Genomic DNA, 26,710 nt, shown 5'->3' on the forward strand with positions numbered 1-26,710 from the left:
GACTAATTGAGTTCACCGTAGGGATGTCAAGTTTTCAAATGTTAGTGTAACGATTATTGTGAGAATGAACATCGCAATTATTAACAAAACGACAAAAACTGTCCATAATCTAAAGCAGTGATTCCCAAAGTCACCAGATGATTGTAAGATTTTAAATTATGACACTGTATTAAGTCTATATCTTATTGAAAACAGTATATTTGAGTGAAATTGGGTCAAATAACACAATAAACTACTAAAATAAATATAAATTAATCCAATTTAAAAAGGTTTACAACTTGAAATTATTACAGATGTCTATTTCATTTTACTGTGGGGGTCCCGAGTCGGTTACATGGGTGTTTTGGGGTCCCAGCCTGAAAAGTGTGAAAACTCCTGCTCTAAAGTATTAAAAACATGTAGTTAATTTGTACCTTTATAAAAACAAAAAAGCTGATATTTTAAGGATTACGATCATTAATCTGCCTACTTTGAATTTGTTGAGGGCCTCGTCGTGAGTCAGACCGTGAAGCGACTCTCCGTTCAGCTCCAGAACTTCATCCCCTGAAAAACAAAACAACGACATTGAATACAGGCAAAAGTAAACAATATGTACACAGTCCCCAAAAAAGCCATTTCTCCACCTTCCTGCAGTCGCCCATCGGCTGCTGCTGCTCCTCCGGGGAAGATGGTTTTGACGTAGATCCCCATCGGGCCGTACATGCTGTCTTTACCTCCCACGATACTGAAGCCGAGGCCCTGGAGACGCAACAGAAGATCAGACTACGAAAACAGAAGATCAGACTACGAAAACAGAAGATCAGACAACGAAAACAGAAGATCAGACTACGGAAGTAGAAGATCAGACAACAAAGACAGAAGATCAGACAACGAAAACAGAAGATCAGACTACGGAAACAGAAGATCAGACTACGAAAACAGAAGATCAGACTACGGAAGTAGAAGATCAGACAACGAAAACAGAAGATCAGACTACGGAAACAGAAGATCAGACTACGAAAACAGAAGATCAGACTACGAAAACAGAAGATCAGACAACGAAAACAGAAGATCAGACTACGAAAACAGAAGATCAGACAACGAAAACAGAAGATCAGACTACGGAAGTAGAAGATCAGACAACAAAGACAGAAGATCAGACAACGAAAACAGAAGATCAGACTACGGAAACAGAAGATCAGACTACGAAAACAGAAGATCAGACTACGGAAGTAGAAGATCAGACAACGAAAACAGAAGATCAGACTACGGAAACAGAAGATCAGACTACGAAAACAGAAGATCAGACTACGAAAACAGAAGATCAGACAACGAAAACAGAAGATCAGACTACGGAAGTAGAAGATCAGACAACAAAGACAGAAGATCAGACAACGAAAACAGAAGATCAGACTACGGAAACAGAAGATCAGACTACGAAAACAGAAGATCAGACTACGGAAGTAGAAGATCAGACAACAAAGACAGAAGATCAGACAACGAAAACAGAAGATCAGACTACGAAAACAGAAGATCAGACAACAAAGACAGAAGATCAGACAACGAAAACAGAAGATCAGACAACGAAAACAGAAGATCAGACAACAGAAGTAGAAGATCAGACAACAAAGACAGAAGATCAGACAACGAAAACAGAAGATCAGACTACGAAAACAGAAGATCAGACTACGGAAACAGAAGATCAGACTACGGAAGTAGAAGATCAGACTACGGAAACAGAAGATCAGACTACGGAAGTAGAAGATCAGACTACGGAAGTAGAAGATCACACAAAGAAAACAGAAGATCAGACAACGAAAACAGAAGATCAGACTACGGAAACAGAAGATCAGACTACAGAAGTAGAAGATTAGACTACGAAAACAGAAGATCAGACTACGGAAACAGAAGATCAGACTACAGAAGTAGAAGATCAGACTACGGAAGTAGAAGATCAGACAACAAAGACAGAAGATCAGACAACAAAGACAGAAGATCAGACAACGGAAACAGAAGATCAGACTACGAAAACAGAAGATCAGACTACGAAAACAGAAGATCAGACAACGAAAACAGAAGATCAGACTACGGAAGTAGAAGATCAGACAACAAAGACAGAAGATCAGACAACGAAAACAGAAGATCAGACTACGGAAACAGAAGATCAGACTACGAAAACAGAAGATCAGACTACGGAAGTAGAAGATCAGACAACAAAGACAGAAGATCAGACAACGAAAACAGAAGATCAGACAACGAAAACAGAAGATCAGACTACAGAAGTAGAAGATCAGACAACAAAGACAGAAGATCAGACAACGAAAACAGAAGATCAGACTACGAAAACAGAAGATCAGACTACGGAAACAGAAGATCAGACTACGGAAGTAGAAGATCAGACTACGGAAACAGAAGATCAGACTACGGAAGTAGAAGATCAGACTACGGAAACAGAAGATCAGGCTACGGAAGTAGAAGATCACACAAAGAAAACAGAAGATCAGACAACGAAAACAGAAGATCAGACTACGGAAACAGAAGATCAGACTACAGAAGTAGAAGATTAGACTACGAAAACAGAAGATCAGACTACGGAAACAGAAGATCAGACTACAGAAGTAGAAGATCAGACTACGGAAGTAGAAGATCAGACAACAAAGACAGAAGATCAGACAACAAAGACAGAAGATCAGACAACGGAAACAGAAGATCAGACTACAAAAACAGAAGATCAGACTACGAAAACAGAAGATCAGACTACGAAAACAGAAGATCAGACTACGAAAACAGAAGATCAGACTACGAAAACAGAAGATCAGACTACGAAAACAGAAGATCAGACTACGAAAACAGAAGATCAGACAACGGAAACAGAAGATCAGACAACGGAAACAGAAGATCAGACTACGGAAGTAGAAGATCTGACAACAAAGACAGAAGATCAGACAACGGAAACAGAAGATCAGACAACGGAAACAGAAGATCAGACTACGGAAGTAGAAGATCTGACAACAAAGACAGAAGATCAGACAACGGAAACAGAAGATCAGACAACGGAAACAGAAGATCAGACTACGGAAGTAGAAGATCTGACAACAAAGACAGAAGATCAGACAACGGAAACAGAAGATCAGACAACGGAAACAGAAGATCAGACAACGGAAGCAGAAGATCAGACTACGGAAGCAGAGTGGCGTGGGCCAAGTTGACGGAAGTTAGTGTCAATAACAAACAAATATTCAGTCTTAAATGTGCCTGTAGATGTCAGATTCACGTATAAAACATGAATGTAGGGCTCAGTTAATGACAATTAATTGAAAACTATTTCCATAATAACTATGCGATTAATCGATTAACTTGTTGCTAAGTATTAACTATAAAATTAACCACAAAGGTGTAGAAATACTGCGTTGTGCCCTTGTACTGCAGATTGAACATGTTTATGTCTCTTTTTGAAGTCATTTTTAATCTTTTTAATTGTATATATATCTCCAAAACAACTTTTGCATACATTATATGCATTTATTATACATTTTTCCAACATATATCTCTCACCTCTAGCTGTAAGGCAAGACAACTAACCCCTTTGCCACTATGTGTACGCAACTAAAAGTGGTTAGTACTGTGAGTATTTGTGTATAATATGATATGTCCTACCTTCCCCTGGCCCTTCATGAGGACGATGTTACAGATGATAAACGCTTGTGCGCTGCTGCTGCTGGAGTGAAGGAGCTGAGCTGAACTGAGGGATCGAGATGGACGGGAAACACACTGAAACGTTTAAACAGGTTATTATTCACATGAGGAAACCCATCCAGACACTCCTCACAGAAAGGTGGCCCGATTAACCTTTTAAAATGTTGATCAGGAGAACGTTTGTTACGGAATGTGGGCAACTGGAGCCAAATGAAGTCAACCCGTAACACATGTTCAGTGATTACAGTGAGCTTTATAACAAAAAATAAGAAACAAATTCGAATTTCTTGGTTAGAAATGTCAGCTAGATTGTTTTTCTATTGCGAAAGATGAAAAAATCCACATGATCTAGCAGCATTCACGGTAAAGTATATAATATATCTGTAGATTAAAATGTAAAAACGATCGTATTCTCCTGATGAATACACAAATCATGTCAAATACAACAGTGAATGTGATTAAACCATCATTTTTTATATACATTAAGTTTAATCCCAGTTTCTCCATCGAAATCACATCATGTTCCACGTCACTTTTTGCCTCCAAATACTGAATTTTGAATGTTTTTTATTCACAGTCCTCCAAAGGGTCGGTAGAGATATGAATTACCCGCGTGCTGTTGTGGAACATCTCCAGCTGCTGCGACAGGGACTTCCTGTTTCCGTACAGCTCCGGGTTCTTCATGATGATGGTCTCCAGGTCGCCGATCCAGTACGGATGGACCCCGGCTACAGCGGCGGCGAGGAAAGTTACGTGGAGAGGCGATTAGGCAAAAGAAATCACTAAATATATAAACGTGAAGATCAAAATATTCAGTCAAACAAACTGTCAATGGTTCTCGTAATAACGTAAAAATAGGATCTGTTTGAGAAACGCTGCAGTAATTTCAGATCAAACTACAACTAAAAAATGTAATAAGTTGGTCTTGGATGGACAATGACCTTCAAGACAACGCTCTTCAGTTCTTCTTGTGATTAGAGGCACAGATATGTCAAAAAAATTGACAAATATTGTCAATTGTTGCAACTGTTGTTTTGCAAAATTAGAATATAAAGTATATTTTCTATGATTAATACCAATAAAAAGAAAATGGTTTGTAATAGTTAGAGTTTCTGAACAGAAATGTTTAGTGTTCACTTCCAAACAAGGACATGAAGTCATAGTTCTGCTCATTTGTAGTTAATTTTGGGGTAAAATTATGTTTTGTGCGAGACATTTACAGGCACAATTTAGTAAGTTCATGACATTCTGAGCATCTATGGAATGAAATTTTCAGTGTGGACAAATGGGACTTTTAGTTTAGACTTAGTGTGTTTTAACTTTAGTTTGATTGGATGCCTCCCCTTCTTATTCTCTGTTTTTATTTCTAAATTTAGTTTCAGCCTGGCCTTGACCTGTTTGTTTTTGTTGATTTATGTTTTTAAAGAAAAATATTTACAAAAATCGACTCAAAAAAGACCAAAATCGACTAAATTCCAGTACCGTGAGTATATGTCATGAGTTATTTCCTTCCTCTGATTGTCCTTCTGTCCAGTACGAGTAAGTGTACGACATGTGATTAACTGCTTTGGTTCGGGCGTGTGCTTTAGGACTTACTTGTAGCCGCGTGGTTCATCTCGTTGTTGTCGTTGTGTCCGGGCGGAATCAGCTTGGTCTTCTCCGTCTCCCAGTATCGGTCCTCGTTCACCTCGGGGATCGGCAACTGAAACGCCACACGCGAGCGGCTAAAGCGACGGTTTTCCCACACATTCATTTTTGTAACTTTGACCAATCCACCCCAGGTCAACGCTATCAAATCAACTGCTTTTGCTAATAACGACAGTGATATTGATGTTAATAATAATAATAATAATAATAACTTTTATTTATATAGCGCTTTTCAGTGACCCAAAGACGCTGAACATAATAAAAAAGGGGGGGTATTTACAGACAGGGGGGACAACACGTACAGAACACATTAATATACAGATAAAATGAACAAGACAGAAGAAGTAGAGAGAAAAAGATGGGGATGTAACAGGGGGTAGAAGTGTAGGCAATGGGGTAGAGGAGGCTAGGGGTAGGGGAGGTCATAAGCTTGGGTGAAGAGGTATGTTTTTAGGCGGGATTTGAATGTTGTGAGTGAGGGAGAGTGGCGGACAGGTTGGGGGAGGGAGTTCCAGAGTCGGGGTGCTGTTCGGGAGAATGCTCTGTCGCCAAAACTTTTGAGTCGGGATGTTGGTGCAGTCAGGGTGAGAGAGGAGGAGGATCGGAGAGCTCGGGAGGGGCGGTGGGGGATGAGGAGGTCAGACAGGTAGGGGGGGGCAAGGTGGTGAAGAGCTTTGAAGGTGAGGAGGAGTATTTTAAAGTTTAAGGTGAGATACACTGCAGGTGAATATAGGGACAAATCTTACTTTTAGAGATATCGATTTGAAACGTCTTCTGTAGTTTATTCATGTCAGTTTAAGAGAAAATGTATTATTAATGTTTGCATATATAAATAAATAAGTCTGTAGCGTGCGATGACTTTTATGTACCGGCAAGCAGTCAATATTTAGTGGATAGCTTTTACATGCAAAAGTTAAAAAAAATAAAAGGGAGATAAAAGGGAGAAGAAGAACCAAGCTTCCCATGCAGTACTACACAGCGGCCTGTAGTGGGCACTAAAAACACAGTCAAAATTCCATCCGAGCTTCAGCAGCAGAAGTGAGGGGAAAACGGGTTTATTTTAATATATTTCGGAGCAATTATAGTTGTGACACACGTTCATTTTAGATTGTATTGGTCAATCACTGCTTGCCTTGATTGCCCTGACCGCACGCCACTGAAATAAGTCATTCTATGTGTAAAAATGGTGAAAATAAAGACATACAGTAATTATGAAAAGTTGATGGAGACAGGTTAAAATGTCTTGCTTCATTTTGTTGACATATTAGATGCAATTACAGGATTTTGTCATCTCTTATTTGATATTGAAGTTACAAATCTATGGCTGTTGATTCAGTTAATAATAAAACATCTTTAGTTGCAGATTGGACAATGTGGTTAAACCTTCTATGCTTAGGACGTTCCATGATTTGTCCACCATCTGATAAAACGCTGTACTTAAAAAGAATATTTATCAAATACTTAATGTACTTAATGAATCAATCATTCAATCAATCAGGATCAGCTCGTTCGCCAAACCCACAAATAAACAATTACCTTAAAATACAAAAATATTTCTAATAAGACTTTTAGATGGATTCTGCTTTGACCTTTTTACTTCATTACAAGTTTCTTAATCTAATTTTTAGCTAATTTACCTTCAGATTTGAAAAAGGAATTGTCAAAACCCAACAAAAGCTCAATCAGACGCTCCCTCCAGCTTTACTCATTCATATATTTAACAAAGAAATCCAGATGGAATTTTGAATCTGACATTCTTCTGTGCAGAGCTTGTTCCTAGTTGATGATGTATAAGTATTACAAAACTACACACACGTTCTTGTCACGAATGAACATGGTCCTAATGGTTACCTTGAGGTGGTTGTTGTTGGCGAGCGGCTCGTCCTCCGTGTATCCGGGCAGAGATAGAGCGTCCGGAGAGAAACTCTGGTGAAGAGGACTCGCGCTGAGGCTGCGAGAGTGAAACGTGTCCTCGCATGTGGAAACGTCCTGAAACGAAACTATAATGTTCAGCTTTTGTCTCAGCACATGTGTGACAATAAATAAAGAGATCATGTGGATAATAAATACTTAAGTTATTGTAAAAGATCCTGGAGGACGAGGCATTATACAAAACAACAGAGAATACGTTTTATATTGATTTATTTCATTCATGTTGGAGTTATCCTGCATTGTCCCGTGTTTGATCCCTGCATACTCAAGAAATGTCTGTTTTTGTCTAAACCCCCTATCCCCGCCCACTTCTCTGTATTTACGTGAGATTACTCAAAAATACAGACTCCAGGTCACACATCTTTTGTACAGTAGGGTTCAACAAAGGTCACTTAGCATTTGTTTGTTAGGCTGAAATATCACTGTGAAGTTAGTAGTTCTGCAGTTTTGAAACTGTTTCTATTATTGAGCAGTTTTAGATCAATTATGAGGGATTACACCGACACTTTTTAGATCAATATTATGGTTTACACAGAACAAAATGTAAAAACACCAGCTATAAATGCTATAGTTTAATACTAAATGTTAGAAGAAAACACAAATGTCTTCTTACGAAAAGGGTCTTGTTTTACAGCAGTAGTTATATAGTATGTTTCTTTTTTTTTTGGCAATTTTATTTTTTAATAGAACATGTAACAAAAACAGAGCGACAACACAACAACAAGAACAACAGAAAGAATAAATACATAAAAACACACAAAAAAATCACAAAGAACGAGTTGTACCAGAGAGAATATAAGTTAAGTAAAGGAGTGAAAGTAGAAAATAAAGGGCACATTTCACTTGTTTTAAGATTATGAGCTTGAAAAGTGCTGCTCCTCCTCCTGACCAGACACAGGGAGAACATGCAAACGCCACAGACTTCATAAATTATGCACCGTGAATTTCTAACCGCTTCGACTGCCTTTGTAAAAACCCTGGGCGTATTCTTTACATCTGATATAAACCACACAGCGTCTGAATGTGCAGTGTCGTTTTGGTGGAGCGACTGTAAAGCAAACGTGCGGGACAGAACTCCAGCCTCGGTGCTCCCTCTGTGTCCGTGTGGGTTTGCTATTTTCTGACTGCTCCGCCGCCACATTCCTGTCCGTCCCACACAAACTCTGCAACTACAGGGGAAAAGCAGCAACTTTGTCTCTATACTTTTGTCTCTGCATTTAAGTAAAGAACATATTTACTATAGATTGTAACAGTACTTCATTGAAATGATCAAATTACTGATAATTGTTTGTACAGCCATCTCAAAATGCAGCAGAAATTAAAATAAAAAAAGTTATAGTGATGTTTATGTTCCTTTGTAGCCAGTTTTACAGCCCTTTTATCAATGATACTGACAATTAATCAAAACAAATACATTATAAGACATGTTTTCTGTTCTGATTGTAGAAATATCGTTTGATAATCATATGAGGACGCGACAAAAGATATTCAGTTTTGTCAGTTGCCAATCTCTACTTAAAGTGCCTCTGACAGGTCGGACGACTCATTGAACTAAAATGCAGTTAAGATGAATAATATTTAGAATTTTGCTAAAAAAATATATTTTTAAAATGATCACAGAATAGCAAATTTTTCAGGTTTATAATTTCACTTCCTGTTTTTAATCAATGACATCACACTAGAAAATTACCCAGCAAAAACTGGGCAGAAAGTCATCTAATGTAATTTTTTTTATTTATTTGACGAATAAAAAATATGAGAGCAACTCTTGATTATGTTGAATTCATGTTTAGAGAGTCCAAAAAGTTGTTTCTTTGTGTAAATTGTGCATAAACTTTGACTAGAATGAGTATCCCTAGTGTGACGTCACTTCTTGTCAACAAGTATAAATACACCAAATTAAAGTCAAAATTAGAAAATCAAACAAATCTATCATACTAGGTTTTTTGTTTTTGTTTCTTCAGTATCAGACACTGGGTTTTCTATTAAAACAGACTAGATGAATATTCTCAATCTATTAAAAAGTTTAGTTCAACAATACACTGAGCCTGAAATTCTACATCAATAAAAGAAGTTTGGTATAAGACCTGCCCAAGTTAAGTCCTCACTGCAATATTACACTAACTAGAAAAACATACACTTTCAGGCCAAAATCTCCTTGACATAAGTGAATTTTACTTATTTTAGGAATTTGTAAAATAAGCTTAATAATTGTACTTATTTAGCGCTTATTTAGTAGAAATGTCTTAAAATCAGATAATTCCGTTTTTTTTTTCTTTTTAAGTGAATAAATCTTGGTTAGATTTATGAAATTTTCAGTCCAGGTTTATAAATCAGTAAAATCCAAGTCTGGCCCTGTTCCAGTTCTGGTTTAGTCCCCGTGGTGATGTTGAGTGTAAATGTGGACGGATCTTGTATAAACTTGCTGCGCCACATTAAAAGTGACGCTAAACTAGGTCTGAAAACAGAACTAAACTTCGAATAGAACAAGACTAGAGTAAAAAAAAACTATTATAAGCATGAATATTGATATTTGAGACACAAAAACATAAACAGACCAACATCACATCATCACATGAGTCTGCATGTGAGAGTGAATGGTTATCTGTGTGTCTATGTCTCTGTGTTAACCCTGCGACAAGTTGGCCACTGTCCAGGGTGTACCCCGCCTAAGGCCCAAAGTCACTAGGATAGGCTCCAGTCACCCGCGACCCCGAAAGGGAAAAAGCGGTAGAAAATGAATGAATGAATGAGACACAAAAACACTGGTCGCAATCAACAAATCACAATGACTGCAACTATTCAAGTAAAATAAATCCATCTGCAACCAACAAAATATCCAGTTTTATTCAGTTTACACCTCAGAAATGCAGGGTTTTTGTACCAGTTTTGCAGTACTTTTTTACATTTCAGTTTCTGGTCATATTTTCAACATGTTCAGGGTGAAAATATGACATCTGAACGGCACAATTAAAACATAAATGTTCATTCCGGCTTTACATTTTGATTTGCCTTCACGCTTCGACTCTGCTTTCAAACGGGGCTAAACAACGCTTTGGTGAGTCTAAATCTGTTACATAACCGAACAGCGGGTGTTTGACTTTTACTGGCTGCACGTGAACTCGTCTGGTTTGGGCCTAACGTTTGTCCTCGCCACATTAAAGTCTGCGGCGGTTTGAGGGGACGTTTGTGGCACGGGACCGAGCCCTGAGCGGAGCCACCTCAACGCCGTGTCCCCAAGTCCAAACCAGCACCATCAGTTTGTTATAGACACATGGGACTGGGCTTTTCATTGTTGTAATTGAAAATGAATTACACTTTGGGAGTAAAGAAACGTTTCTAATCTACTGCACATAAGGGGAATTCAGTAAAGTGGGAAGATTAATTAGCATTTGAGTATTTTTTTCCATCCATTGGCTCGAGTTTCTGGTGACATTTTTTAAAATATTTGCTGTTGTTTTTTACTTAAAATTGACAACACGACCTAAAACAAATGGAAACAATAAATGTTAAGTGTTTTTTAAGGAGGTTTCCTGTCACATTTACCTGAATTTAATCTAGGAATTTAAACAAAAGTGATGCAAGAGTGATACAAACATCAATAATAAAATATCAGGTCTGTACTTTCCCACAAAATAATGGGGATTTCAATTACGAGCTGAACAATTAATCACCCTTTAATCTACTCGAGATCCAATTATTTCAAATGATCAGTGTTTTTAATCCATTGTCAGTAAAACACGTGGTTTGGAGCAGATTTTAAGCTTTAAAGGATGAACTGTGACTTGTTTGTGTTAAATGGCTCTGATTGAAAGTCTTTTTCATAAAATTACTTTATATTAAAAGTAATTTTCACGTGTTTTCAATCAAAACAAAAAAACACAGCTGAACATATTTGATTTGAAGACTGAAAAATGTTGTCAAACTCACTCAAATCTTTAAACTCCATTACATTTTTCAATTATCAAGTCAAGTTTTGGTCACTTATTTTCTTCAGATTTTATCATTCCATTTGTTTTTACTGTTCTATAAAAATAATACAATGAAAATATAAACTCTCTGTCCAAAATGGAGAGTTTGCAATTTAAGGCCGATCACAAAAGTATAAAAAATATAAATGCAAGATCATTAAAGTTAAATAAATTGACCTATTAAAACAAATAAAGGGCTTAGAGATGTAGTCTGTAACTTTTCTGACGGTCAGCCATACGATTTTGTTTGAAATGTTTCACAGCACAGAAGACACCAGGCCACGTTACAGGTCAGATCTATGGAGAGGTTTGATATAAACAAATATAAAGACACAAATGCTAAATATGTTCAAGAGAAAAGTTACATCCAAATAAACGCTTACATGGAATACAATTTAAGAGACGTATCTGCAGACTTGGGTTCAATCCATTTAGAAGAAGCTGGATGTTTCTGAAGAAGACAAAATGAGTGACGTTGATGTTTCATAACCGCGTAATTTCCCTTGTGAATCGATTTGAGCAGCGTTCAGGACAAAAAGTGCCCGGCCGTGTTCATATGACCTCCCCTACCCCTAGCCTCCTCTACCCCTAGCCTCCTCTACCCCTAGCCTCCTCTACCCCATTGCCTACACTTCTACCCCCTGTTACATCCCCATCTTTTTCTCTCTACTTCTTCTGTCTTGTTCATTTTATCTGTATATTATTGTGTATTGTACGTGCTGTCCCCCCCTGTCTGTAAATACCCCCCCTTTTTTATATATGTTCAGCGTCTTTGGGTCACTGAAAAGCGCTATATAAATGAAAGTTATTATTATTATTATTATTATTATTATTATTATGTCTTCATTTCTAAACACGTCTCTTGTTTGTTGTCCATTCTCATGTTGTGACTCTTACCTTGCAGCAGGCTTTGACGTGGACGCTCCTCGCTCTCTCCAGCTCCGCCCAGCCGCCGCCGCCGCTCAGGCCCCGGCTGTTAGACGGAGCCAGTTTGTCTGTGCTGAGCGGGGCCCTGTGGAGAAACGCAGGCGTCACCACCGAGCAGAGAGCTAGCACACGCACACAGAACGCAGAACTTTATGAAAATCAATAGTGCAATAGTGCAGTAAACGGTGGGCGATATTGGCAATGTTGAATATCTTGATAACAATGTTGATAATTTCACAGTGAAATCATCGTTAACTGGTCAATAAACAGACTCCAAAACAGGTCACGTGTGAGGGAAGATGTTTTATGATGTCTTATGACCTGTACAGAGCAGGAATTACATCAAAATCGCACAGAACCGGTGTAATTGTAGCCTTTCTGATCAAAAAAGCTATCAGGATGACATCAAACAGCATAATCTTAACTTTATCTGATGTTTACTAATTGTTTAAAGGAAAGAATAATTGCCCAGACTAATCGATGAGCAAAATTATCATTTTAAACAATATTCACACAATGTTTTAACAATTTTAGCAACAGGAATGTGCTTTGTCATCGCACAAAATATGCATCGACCTTAAATAATCGTTTGCCTGACAGGTCGGGCAGCACACAGAATTAAAATGCAGTTAAGATAAATATATGTAGAATTTTGCTAAAGTATTATAAAGATGTTATCACAGAAAAGCATTTTTTTTGAGTTTATATTTTCTCTTCCTGTTTGTTATCGATAAATCCCACTTGTAAATAACCCAACAAACACTGGGCAATAACCTCTAATGTCAGATTTTTTTTAATTATTTGACAAATAAAAGTATATGGGAGCGACGTTATTTAGTTGAATTAATGTTTAGTATGTCAAAAAGTTGTTTCTTTGTGTAAATCCTGCATAAACTTTGACTGGAATGAGTGTCCCTAGTGTGATGTCACATCCTGTCATTTTCAACAGATATTTATTTAGTTTTTTCCCACAAATACCTAATCGAGTGGTGTATACAATAATTTATATGTACAACAGGTATAAATACACTAAATAAAGTCAAAATTTGAAAATCGTAAAAACCTGTCAGAGGCACTTTAAAATGAACCACAAAAGTGCAGAAATGTCACTTCAGACCTTTGACTAGAAGATAAGATAAGATAAGATATTCCTTTATTGTCCCACATGGGGAAATTTCATTGGTGCAACGCAGGAAGATACAGAGGTAGATATAGAAGAACAAGATTACACTTTCTGTACCATTCTGAAGTGTTTAAATCATAAAATATATACTTGACATATGACAACTACAATAACATCCTGTTTTATATCCCCCACCTTCAAGTACAGTTTTCCTTTTTTGTTGTTGTAATATTTCCACATGGGTTGTGCGTTTTATGGTCTTGTTTGTGCGTTTTACCTCTGCAGTTGCGCTGACTCGGCCCTGGGCTCCGTCTGGACGCCGTTATCAGACGTGTGCGGCCCCTTCGCCTCCTCGTGGGGCCGAGCTGCCACACACATGCGCCAGATGCTGCTCTCCTAAACACACACACCACGTCATAGATCGACATCGAGGTGGATTCAATTCACCGCAAACGCACGGATTTAACAACGAAGACACACATCCACGAGATCATTATTGGCGAAGTCGTAATCCAGATTATTTGGGTCATTCAGATATCAGATTGTGCGTTAAAATTGTTCTGTTTGCAAAGAAAATAGATTATAAAATGTTGAGAATGCTGCTTTAAAGTACAAGAAGTCTTCAGTCTCAAAGTACATTCGATTTATTTGATTATTCTTGATCACGATTTAACGATTATTCACGATTATTTCAACTGTGATCAATCAACAGTGAAATCTTTAATTTCCTTTCATTGTCATTGTCTGATATTGACATGGCATTTTGCTGTTCCTCAAGTTTATGAAATGAAACTTTCTGCAAGACAAAATAAAGTAAACATTGACAAAAAGCCAGATAAAATAACGTTTTTAGCATTTAGGACGAGAGATTGAACAAAACAGACTTAATTTTGCTTCTGAAATTATCATGATTATTATTTTTGTGGTCCTTACATTATGTTCTTAATAATCATGCTTATTGATTAACCTAATTGAATTTCAGCTGAATTTACACACCTACAAAAGAGACAGCAAACACATGCATTTAATATTTCAGTTCCATTACAATCTGACTGCTGTCGTTTTAAGTCTGAAAAAGTGTCCTTACAGAAAAATAACTAAATCATAATAACTAAAACATGAACAACTGTGTCATTGTCTGGAAAAGAGACTCTGAATGACACTGGGACAATCCTGGTTCGTTAAATAAAGGCCAATAAAACAAAAATAACAACTAGGGATGTCATGGTTATTGGGTTAATCGATAATAAGATAAGATAAGATAATCCTTTATTGTCCCACATGGGGAAATTTCATTGTTGCAACGCAGGTAGATACAGAGGTAGATACAGAAGAACAGAACAGATCACTTATAGGAAGTCTGAAAAACACTTTCAATAGAAGATCTTCTATAAACAAAAACTCCTATAGACAAAATCTCCCATTTCCCAACAAGGGATGGAGGGGAAAAATAATAATCGTGACAATTTTAAAAGCAAAATGGAGCCTTTTTTGTTCAATCTATAGCCCAAAAAATAGACTTAAACGTAAATGACCTTTTTATCTGGCCGTTTTTGTCAAATTTAACTTCTTTTTGTCATTCAGAGTTAAATTCCAAAAAGCCGGTCACAAACTTGAGGAATAGAAACATGTCAGACCATGAGAATGAAAGAAAATGAAAGATTTCGCTGTTGTTTCTCACAATAATCATGGCACAAACATTTGATACTGTGACATTCCTGTTGACAGCCAAAAACACAGATCTGACTAATTCACAGATATTTACAGCAATAGACAAACATGCGACGCTGTGTTTTTACTGAGAGAAGAAATATAAAACAAGCTTTGTGAAGATATCAGTTCAACGGCTCAAAATAAACGTAATATTCTGACAAACAAACACATTTCAATTTCTTTAAGATGACATAAACAACAAATGAATCTGATTATGCACAAAAACGACTTGTACAAACATTATTTCACTCATCTCTCAAACGTTAATGCGCCTGCGTGTTTAAAATGTGCTTAATGTGTATAAATCCAGTCAAAGTATTTAGTATAAGTTTATTTTTTTATCTTATTTAGCTAACCCAATTTCTATTCATGCTTTATTTTTATTCATTTATTTATTTGTAGCTATTATATTTGTTTGTTATCCCCGAAGAAAGTTCCTAGTTTGTGAATCACGCTTTTATTCACTGACATTGGCAATAAACCTTTTTCTGATTCTGATTCTGATTAAACTTAACAGAATCGTATCGCTGTTACATTTTCCTGCACATTTGGGAGCGGTCTTGAGCAACTCGAGCCGCACGACAGTCCAGACAAAAGTGTAGAGACGTTTCACGACCACTGAGGTGGGTGCAACGTTATCTTGGAGCCCGTCACGATATATTGCTACAGAAAATATCACAATAAACGCTAAAGTTGTAACCTTAAAGCAGGACAATCCCAGTGAACCCTTTTCAAAGAATCATAACGTGAAGAAAACACGAGCTGCAATAAATAAATAGCAGAATAGAACACGTGAGTCATTAGCTAGACGCCATAATAAGACTCTTTACTGCATACAAACAAAACTATAGATAAATACTGCTCCAGCTGATGAAGGATAAGTCAATGTTGTAACTATTGTGACACGCCTGATCTTTTACCTCAAGATTACGTTGAATTGTAGACAAGAAAAATGGCAAAATGAAATATCGAGCATGCTTTGGATACTGTATTTTTTGGACTATAAGTCGCACCGAAGTATAAGTCGCACCAGCCCAAAAAATGCATAATAAAGAAAAAAACATATATAAGTTGCATTGGAGTATGAAATGCGATTGCAAGTGTGAAAATAACAAATGAAGCCTGCGTAAATTCAGCCTGGAAGACCTAACTCCATCCATCTACATCAAGGCCTCCATGGAAGGACCCCTCACCCCAGCGCCATCATCGCACTCAAGCGGGCGTGGCCTGTCCGTCTGTGAGAGTCAGATCCCTCACTTCACCATGGACTCTCCCAGGTTTCTGCGCTTATCCCAAAGAGGCTATGCAGTTTTTCCTGGCCAAAGAAGGAGGGTGAAAGGTCAAGGGGCGTCTGCATCATGGCCCTCGCACCTGCTCCTCATCCCCAATCAACGCTCTCACGTGACTCCTCCCCGCTCCCAATCAGCACCAGGCGGTCGCATTTAAGCCCTCAGGCAGATGGCTCGGCCGCTCAAACCGTACTGCGACCCACCACCTCCCCAGCTCCTCCTCTGCATTCCCCTCATCCTCTACCTCCTCTTAACATCTACCACCACCAGTCTCCAGGCTCCGGGGGGAGACATCTAATACAAATAGATCATGGAGTGCCCATGATTGCAAAGTCTTCCGCCGGGGTCTGAGCGCCAAATAACTCACGAATAAAGCTTGCTAAACAGTCCATTCTCGTGGTCTCTTTGTCTCTCCAGGGTGAAATAATATCACATATAAGTCGCTCCGGAGTATAAGTATAAAAGTATAAACATAAGTATAAGTCGCACCCCGGGCAAAACTATGAAAAAAGGTGCGATTTATAGTGCAGAAAATACAGTAATAGAAAAACAAAAGTCAGCAGCGTAATCATTCAGAAAAATGCAGGAATCGCCATGACTGCTCTACTGTATCATTTTTGGTCATTCACGTTTCAAATAAGAATCATCACAATGAAAAAAATAAAGACAAATAAAGTGATAAAGTCATCCAACTTCAATTTACACCGTGGAAAAGTACAGTTCTGTGTGTGTTTCCTCTGAAGTTATTCAAATATGAACACAAATAACATTCACTCTGAAAAGCAAAGAGTCTTAATTGTACTGAACGTGCAACAGCGCCTTCGGTCCAGTCTCGTTACAATATCGTTCGGCACTAACGAAGATGAATGTTGCGGCTCAGTCCGATGGGAATCCGCTGCTTTTGAAACCCGAGCTTGTTCACAATAAAGTCGTGAACATAAACGACTTACGCTACATGACTCGACTCAGTGGAACAGACATGAGGCTCGTGTGTGCAGTATGTGTAGTTCCAAATGACCATTCTGTTTTTATTCTATTTAGTTTTTATTGGCTAATGCAAGTGCTAAATGTGAACTAGTATAATCCAATGGTGGAAAGTAAAAAATGTCATCTAAAGTCTAGACAGCATCACTTGTTGGTCCTGGTTTGAGCCGAGTTTAGTCGAGATGTAGACTTGTTTTAGTCTAATCTGGTGCAGGTTTAGGCCTTGGATTATAGTCCCACACGCTCAGAACTAAAGGTACGGCAAGAGAACAAATCCATTTTATTGTATTTCAACTGTTTCAGAAAATCCATATTTACAATTACAATTACAATACAGTCATCACAATTACAATCACTTGTTATATTCTATTTCAGGGTGCAGATGTGGGCCTTTGAGGTACTGCCCCTCTGTCGTCTGGAGGTGGTCTGGAGGTGGTCTGGAGGTGGTCTGTAGGTGGTCTGGAGATGGTCTGGTGGTGGTCTCGGTGGTGGTCTGGGAGGTGGTCTGGAGGTGGTCTCGGAGGTGGTCTGGAGGTGGTCTGGAGGTAGTCTGGAGGTGGTCTCGGAGGTGGTCTGTAGGTGGTCTGTAGGTGGTCTGGAGGTGGTCTCGGAGGTGGTTTCGGTGGTGGTCTGGGAGGTGGTCTGGAGGTGGTCTCGGAGGTGGTCTCAGTGATGGTCTGGAGGTGGTCTCGGAGGTGGTCTCGGAGATGGTCTGGAGGTGGTCTCGGTGGTGGTCTCAGAGGTGGTCTCGGAGGTGGTCTGGAGGTGGTCTCGGAGGTGGTCTCAGAGGTGGTCTGGAGGTGGTCTCGGTGGTGGTCTCAGAGGTGGTCTCGGAGGTGGTCTGGAGGTGGTCTCGGAGGTGGTCTCGGAGGTGGTCTCGGAGGTGGTCTCGGTGGTGGTCTCGGTGGTGGTCTCAGAGGTGGTCTCGGAGGTGGTCTGGAGGTGGTCTGGAGGTGGTCTGGAGGTGGTCTGGAGGTGGTCTCGGAGGTGGTCTCGGAGGTGGTCTCGGTGGTGGTCTCGGAGGTGGTCTGGAGGTGATCTCGGAGGTGGTCTCGGAGGTGGTCTGGAGGTGGTCTCGGAGGTGGTCTCGGTGGTGGTCTCGGAGGTGGTCTGGAGGTGATCTCGGAGGTGGTCTCGGAGGTGGTCTGGAGGTGGTCTGGAGGTGATCTCGGAGGTGGTCTCGGAGGTTGTCTGGAGGTGGTCTGGAGGTGGTCTCGGAGGTGGTCTCGGAGGTGGTCTGGAGGTGGTCTCGGAGGTGGTCTGGAGGTGGTCTCGGTGGTGGTCTGGAGGTGGTCTCGGTGGTGGTCTCGGAGGTGGTCTGGAGGTGGTCTCGGAGGTGGTCTCGGAGGTGGTCTGGAGGTGGTCTCGGAGGTGGTCTGGAGGTGGTCTCGGTGGTGGTCTGGAGGTGGTCTGGAGGTGGTCTGGAGGTGGTCTCGGTGCGGTTCTTTAGTCTGGACCAAATCAAACTGGTCTGTTTTCACATACATTTATATTCACTTGATTGATTGAACTAGTTGTGAAAGGTAAAGGTTCACTCTGTAACTTTTCTGGAGGATTGTCCGCCACCTGCTACTATTTCCAGAGATGTGTCATTGCTTTGCCCAGAGTAAGGCATTAAAGCATCAAGTAACATGTCAGATCTGTGGAGAGACCACTCTCAGGATGAAGACGACATGTTTTTAGGCTAATTACACTTCTGTAACTGGATAATAGCAAGAACTTGAATGCCATACTGTGGAACATTCCAGGCAAAGCAGTATCGGTCACAAATCAAACTGAGAAGGTGGAACAGATGCTTATAACATCCATGTTGCCTAGTTTTCTGGACATTTTAGGGGCAAGTTTTATGTTTCTTTATGTGTTTTTGTTTTAAATAAACTAAACTGCGTGAACAGAATGAATACTCGAGTAGTTTACCTTGATGCTGAAAGACCTCCTCAGCCCCTTCTTGTTCTCCCTGAGAGCGTCACTTCTGTGATTGTCCGTCTCCATCGGTTTCTCTGGGGTTGTGGGATGAGAGTTGGTCCACAATTGTTCATTCTCCATTGGTCGACAGGTTGTTTGGACTCCAGTGTTTAGCTCCGCCCCCCAGTCGGACCCCCACGTCCTGAAGGCATCTGACATGTCCTGGGACGTCCTCTCCTCCGGGCTGAGGTCATCGCTGGTTTTGGAGTGGCACAGGATTAAAGACCTGCAGAAAAGAGATTATAGAAATTAGTTTATTGATGTCCAACAGAATAATTTATTAAAAAATAACTTTTCTAGAGCTTTTAAAAGTCTGTAACTGAAAGTCTCTTAAGCAACAAAGAATGTCTAAAATATTACATTCTAATTAAAAACACAGAAATCCTGCTTATAGTCCATCTCCTCTCCACTGCTATGTCACCAACTAATAATGAAGCTCCTCCAGGTTTTTAAAGTCCATACACATAATCCAGACTTCAAGCTTAGTTTAGCCAAATGAAATAATTGAACTACAGCAGTGAAAGCTGGTGTAGGCTACTGCACCAAGGAAACAGGAACAATTTGTGAATGAAACAAAACTATTTAATAGATTAACATTAAACTCAAACACGCAGCTCAACACAGTTATTATCAGACATCATTTAGGCTTCTTTAAGATTTTCCAAAAACATTATGCAATTGGAAAAAGACACATGCTGAAAATACATTATGTGTTGACCAATGTGTGGTGGAGCCTCGTTTCCAGTTTGCTCTTCCGATCTCAGGGACGACAAACAACATGAATGGCTCTTTGACAAAGTGGAATGTGCATGTTGGACCATCACTGGACCGTGTGTGTGTGGACCATCACTGGACCATGTGTGTGCGGACCATCACTGGACCGTGTGTGTGTGGACCATCACTGGACCATGTGTGTGCGGACCATCACTGGACCGTGTGTGTGTGGACCATCACTGGACCGTGTGTGTGCGGACCATCACTGGACCGTGTGTGTGTGGACCATCACTGGACCATGTGTGTGCGGACCATCACTGGACCGTGTGTGTGTGGACCATCACTGGACCATGTGTGTGCGGACCATCACTGGACCGTGTGTGTGTGTGGACCATCACTGGACCATGTGTGTGTGGACCATCACTGGACCATGTGTGTGCGGACCATCACTGGACCGTGTGTGTGTGTGGACCATCACTGGACCGTGTGTGGACCATCACTGGACCGTGTGTGTGTGTGGACCATCACTGGACCGTGTGTGGACCATCACTGGACCGTGTGTGTGTGGACCATCACTGGACCATGTGTGTGCGGACCATCACTGGACCGTGTGTGTGTGGACCATCACTGGACCGTGTGTGGACCATCACTGGACCGTGTGTGTGTGTGGACCATCACTGGACCGTGTGTGTGTGTGGACCATCACTGGACCGTGTGTGGACCATCACTGGACCGTGTGTGTGTGTGGACCATCACTGGACCATGTGTGTGGACCATCACTGGACCGTGTGTGTGTGTGGACCATCACTGGACGGTGTGTGGACCATCACTGGACCGTGTGTGTGTGGACCATCACTGGACCGTGTGTGTGTGGACCATCACTGGACCATGTGTGTGGACCATCACTGGACCGTGTGTGTGTGGGCCATCACTGGACGGTGTGTGGACCATCACTGGACCGTGTGTGGACCATCACTGGACCGTGTGTGTGTGTGGACCATCACTGGACCGTGTGTGTGTGGACCATCACTGGACCGTGTGTGTGTGGACCATCACTGGACCGTGTGTGTGTGGACCATCACTGGACCATGTGTGTGGACCATCACTGGACCGTGTGTGTGTGGGCCATCACTGGACGGTGTGTGGACCATCACTGGACCGTGTGTGGACCATCACTGGACCGTGTGTGTGTGTGGACCATCACTGGACGGTGTGTGTGCGGACCATCACTGGACCGTGTGTGTGTGGACCATCACTGGACCGTGTGTGGACCATCACTGGACCGTGTGTGTGTGGACCATCACTGGACCGTGTGTGTGTGGACCATCACTGGACCGTGTGTGTGTGGACCATCACTGGACCGCGTGTGGACCATCACTGGACCATGTGTTGACCATCACTGGACCGTGTGTGGACCATCAATGGACCGTGTGTGTGTGGACCATCACTGGACCGCGTGTGGACCATCACTGGACCATGTGTGGACCATCACTGGACGGTGTGTGGACCATCACTGGACTGTGTGTGGACCATCACTGGACCGTGTGTATGTGGACCATCACTGGACGGTGTGTGGACCATCACTGGACCGTGTGTGGACCATCACTAGACCGTGTGTGTGTGGACCATCACTGGACGGTGTGTGGACCATCACTGGACCGTGTGTGGACCATCACTGGACCGTGTGTGGACCATCACTGGACCATGTGTGGACCATCACTGACGCTGGACTGAGCAAAAAGCTTTCTTACAAATCCTGGCTGTGCTCATTCTGAACTATGTTAAAGAGACTGTGGGTTATTTTGTCAACATCAGGTTAAGAAATAAAGGTTTGTTCCATTATGTCAGACAAAGACGTTGTGGGTTCAATTCCTGGCATTGCTAATAAGCCCTATAGTCTTCAGCATGATCCTGCGTGAGTGAAGTGTTTTCTGTTTGTCAGACTGCGCGCCGCCTGTGACCCATAATGTAAGGTAGATTGAAAGTACCTCGATCTACAACTTTAAATGGTACGAACAAAAACAATTACTTTGCACTAGGCTACAACATATTCAGTTCTACTTGAGTACATGTTTTGGTATTTTCCCTTGGTCAGTGACAATATTGAAATATTTTTTTAAATCTGCATCGTCACCTTCGGATATTACAAATACTGATGTATTCTTTGGAAAGCTAGGCACCGCGGCGTGTCACAGGGGTCAACATGAGTGTGGATCTCGACCTTAGCTCCGCCCCCTGTGGCCCCCTGTTAATGTCCTGGATGTAAAACATGTTATCGATAAAAGATAAAAGTGTTAAAACCACCTCCAGGCTGCCCTACTTTTTATATATTGATTTATTTTATTGTACATGTTTTCAACAGACACGGGTAGAACATGCAAACTCCACACAGATACGCTCCACAATACAATAGTTTTACTACTTCAGTCAAACGCTTTATGTATGTGTTTCTTGTACTGCTCATTCAGATAACTTTTGCTCATTTTTTAATATCCTTTCAAATTACCAGATTGAAATTGTGTTCATTATTTAATATTTTTTCTTCCAATATGAGTTTCATATTATACGACTTTTCAAATTCGGTAGTTTCTCGGACCACAAGTTTGTACTTCTCCTTGAGCAATATTATTTTGAAGTAACATTACTTTTACCCAAGTACAATTTTGGCTACTTTTACCCACACCTGGTCAAGCTATTGCCAGTGAAGAACAAAAGTAGAAGTAAAAGTACTAGGTATATGTACGTCACTTACAGTACATTTTACAGTGGATACTTTTTACTTGTACTTATTTGAGAACAGGTACTTTCTAATCCACCAAATGTTTTACTGGATTGAAAAGTAAAGATTTTAGACATCTTTCCTACATCTTTTATCATGTGGGAAAGATGTTATTTTCTTTTCTTCATCAGAATCACACTGCTTTAAAAGTTCTCAAAATCTGTTCAAATGACTTTCTACACCTTTTTTAAGTTGCTCTTTAATACTTTTACCAAATTGTTTTGCTCCTGGATCTGTACTTTTACTCACACAATTGAGTATTATTCCATCATCACGCACAGCTACACCCGCCTGTCCCCCGCTCCACCTCCAGTGGCCCCCTGCAAAGCCCCTCGTACCTGGAGAGCATGGCCAGCTTCTTGGAGCGCTGGTTGTTGTGGTTGGTCCCGGTGTGATTGACTCCTCGACTGCCGCCGCTGCTGCTGCTGCTGCTGCTGTTGTTGTTGTCGTTGCCTTTGCGCAGCTGCTGCTCCCTCCGCCTGCGCTCCATCCTCCGAGCCGCTGCCACCGCCGTTGCCGTGCCGCCGCCGCCGCCGCCGCCGCCGCCGCTGCAGCTGACCCTTCGTCTCTGGTGGTGGTGGTGGGAGCAGCGCTGGGGCATGGCAGCAGTCAGCGGGGCGTGCATGTGCGAGCGCGCGGACAGCAGCAGCAGCAGCCCACCCCCCTCCGCCACCGCCGCCGGCCCGGAGGAGCCTAATGCGCACGGCCGCTCTGGAGGGCAATTACAAAATCCAGTTATGGGAGCGTCAGACGGCTGCAGAGAGCGAGTGCGTGAGTGAAGTGCGTGTGGGGAGAGTGTTGTTCTGAGAAACGGAGCAGAGGAGGACACAAGAGCTTTTCTGTTCGAGCTCTTGAACGTGTTTGCCTTATGACTTATGGGAAAATGACTTATCTGCAGAAACGTACACGGCTCTCATGTCAATAGGTCAAATTGAGATGCATGAATAGATTAATGAACAGAAGGGGGTAGTTGTCATGTTTACATTTAACTCAGTAATGTTTTTTTTTTTAAAGAAATTGCACTTCTCAGAGTCGTTTTCAAACTTGTACTCCTACTCTTTAGTTTGACATAGCAGTACTCGTATACTTGAGTAAAAGGTTGGCTCACTCTTACTATGAATACTTCTATAACATTGACTTAATTCTGACATTTGTGTTTCTTGCACTGCTTTTTCAGATCAGATTGAGTTTTTCCTCATTTTAATGTCTAACTTTTGATAATACAAGAGTTTGTGCATTATTTCTTTAATGTTTTATCAGATGTTACGTCCAAACAGTTATTATCACTCTGAGGATTTAATTGATTTGAATATTTTCTTAGATTTGTATATTGTACTTGTGTGATATTATTTTGAAGTAACATTGCTCTGACTTTAGTTCAATTCTTGGCCCACTTCTGTTTATGTTGCATGACTCATTCACTCCACACACTTGTGATAAGCATCTGCTTACATTTGGACATGGTACGTTAAATGTGTTGCTCAAGGACACAACAACAGAACTGGTTTGACATTTGGATCAGAACGGCAGCTTTTCTGGTTTAAAAATGTCTAGTTAAAACAGCGATCAAGTAAAAGCACAAAATCACGAGGTTAACTATAATAAGTCTTTTAAGTCCCAAAATTCCTTGGCTGCCTTTGCTTAAAATTATGAAACCGTAAATTCACTTTTACTTTCTGTTTTTGAAAATTGTAGCTGCAGCGGTCACAAGGTACAAGTCAAGAGGCTCAAAAGACGACCGCACAGATTTATAGTGTGGATAACCCCAAAAGAAAACAGATGAATGCTCTCCACATCTTCCCACAGGAGCCTATATTTGTGGACATGGTTTGTAGTTTCTGTGCTTCGCCCTTTATGAAAACACAAATGTCCCTTCAGGCTTCCATACGTCTGCAAACTGCAAAAACTGTCTTTTTAGTCAATCTGATTGTTATCTGCACAATTTGCAACATGTTTTGGCAGTCGGAAGAACAAAAAAAATTACATTGAACTATGACGGTCAGAGGAAGGTTAAAAGTTTATATGAGCATAAAGAAGTGTTAGAAGCAATGTTAAGCAGTGATAAGCAGTGTTAAGCAATGTTAAGCAATGTTGAGCAGTGTTGAGCAGTGCTGAGCAGTGTCAAGCAGTGCTGAGCAGTGTCAAGCAGTGCTGAGCAGTGTTAAGCTGTGTTAAGATGTGTTAAGATGAATTAAGCAGTGTTAAACTGTGTTAAGCTGTGTTGAGCAGTGTTGAGCAGTGTTGAGCAGTGTTGAGCAGTGTTGAGCAGTGTTGAGCAGTGTTAAACTGTGTTAAACTGTGTTAAACAGTGTTAAGCAGTGTTAAACTGTGTTAAGCAGTGTTAAGCAGTGTTAAACTGTGTTCAGCTGTGTTAAGCCGTGTTGAGCAGTGTTGAGCAGTGTTGAGCAGTGTTAAGCAGTGTTAAACTGTGTTAAGCAGTGTTGAGCAGTGTTGAGCAGTGTTAAACTGTGTTAAACAGTGTTAAGCTGTGTTAAGCAGTGTTAAGCAGTGTTAAGCAGTGTTAAGCTGTGTTAAACAGTGTTAAGCTGTGTTAAGCAGTGCTAAGCAGTGTTGAGCAGTGTTGAGCAATGTTGAGCAGTGTTGAGCAGTGTTAAACTGTGTTAAACAGTGTTAAGCTGTGTTAAGCAGTGTTAAGCAGTGTTGAGCAGTGTTAAGTAGTGTTAAACTGTGTTAAACAGTGTTAAGCAGTGTTAAGCTGTGTTTAACTGTGTTAAACAGTGTTAAGCTGAGTTAAGCAGTGCTAAGCAGTGTTGAGCAGTGTTGAGCAATGTTGAGCAGTGTTGAGCAGTGTTAAACTGTGTTAAACAGTGTTAAGCTGTGTTAAGCAGTGTTAAGCAGTGTTGAGCAGTGTTAAGTAGTGTTAAACTGTGTTAAACAGTGTTAAGCAGTGTTAAGCTGTGTTTAACTGTGTTAAACAGTGTTAAGCTGTGTTAAGCAGTGTTAAGCAGTGTTAAGCAGTGTTAAGCTGTGTTAAACAGTGTTAAGCTGTGTTAAGCAGTGTTAAACTGTGTTGAGCAGTGTTAAACAGTGTTGGTGTTAAACAGTGTTAAACAGTGTTAAAGTGTTAAACAGTGTTAAGCTGTGTTAAGCTGTGTTGAGCTGTGTTAAGCAGTGTTAAGCCGCGATTCCCAACATTACATGCTCCCGACTCAAACATAAAGTGACAAAGGTGGACAGAGATTGTAATATTATGTTAAATGAGGTTTAAGGTTTATTTTTTTGTGATACTGTCCTTAATGATACAATAATAAACTTTATTTTTTGGATTATTTAAAAAGTGTATATCTTGAAATCATCAGCTCCTCTTTGTGAAGGACAGTTCTTTATATCACGCTGGTGATATAAAGAACTGTTTTATTCCTGTAAACGAAAGACAATCCTTGCATTTCGTCAATATTAAAGACATTGTCTGCTATATTCATAATCTGACACACGAGGATAATCTTTTCACATTTCAGACATGTTTAGGGGCGTTGCACATGTGCGATTGTTACCACCGCTGAGTCATGTGTTCAATTCTTGCCCTCACTAGTTACTGAATGTCTCTACCAACTCTCTCCCCATTTCCTGCTGCAACTGTCGTGTAAATGAAAGACTTCGGGACAGGAAAAAAAACACAACGATGCAACGTAACGGGAATGAAAACGAAGGCGGTCGGAGCAACAGCGTCGACTCCAACAAGCACGACTCCACCTCAATACAACGTCAAGAAGGGAAAACATGGATTAAAACGTGGATAAAAGCTCTCAAAAGACAATATGTCTCCTTTAAATATTGATGGGTCTCTGATATTTACATGGCTGACATCATGGTCCATAAGCCCTTCTGTAACTGTCAATCAAGTCCTGATCCCTGGTTTCATAATGGAGGAAGCCACAGCTGTTCTGGTCCCATTACTGGCCCATAAGTGATGCAGCCTCACTCCAGAGAGAGCAGAGAGCATTACCCCTGATCTACACCGGCGTTCATA

The 26,710-nt window shown here is 40.7% G+C and overlaps 1 protein-coding gene across 2 annotated transcripts in view; it reads right to left on the reverse strand.

Annotated features, from left to right (window-relative positions):
• Positions 1–26,710, reverse strand: part of LOC140380891 (pro-interleukin-16-like) — a 58,855-nt gene that overhangs the window by 21,022 nt on the left and 11,123 nt on the right. For both annotated transcript variants that reach the window (XM_072464865.1, XM_072464864.1), the window contains exons 2-11: positions 23,058–23,430; positions 19,179–19,452; positions 13,553–13,671; positions 12,123–12,237; positions 7,174–7,311; positions 5,272–5,377; positions 4,285–4,403; positions 3,637–3,750; positions 624–738; positions 470–543 (exon numbers count right to left, since the gene is read on the reverse strand). In XM_072464865.1, the coding sequence (XP_072320966.1) occupies positions 470–543; positions 624–738; positions 3,637–3,750; positions 4,285–4,403; positions 5,272–5,377; positions 7,174–7,311; positions 12,123–12,237; positions 13,553–13,671; positions 19,179–19,452; positions 23,058–23,430 (1,547 nt within the window). The remainder of the gene's footprint in view (positions 1–469; positions 544–623; positions 739–3,636; positions 3,751–4,284; positions 4,404–5,271; positions 5,378–7,173; positions 7,312–12,122; positions 12,238–13,552; positions 13,672–19,178; positions 19,453–23,057; positions 23,431–26,710) is intronic.

The sequence above is a fragment of the Eucyclogobius newberryi genome, unplaced genomic scaffold (assembly GCF_026437365.1).
Source record: "Eucyclogobius newberryi isolate DKJ021-1_F unplaced genomic scaffold, fEucNew1.0.hap1 SCAF_5, whole genome shotgun sequence".
NCBI lineage: Eukaryota > Metazoa > Chordata > Actinopteri > Gobiiformes > Gobiidae > Eucyclogobius > Eucyclogobius newberryi.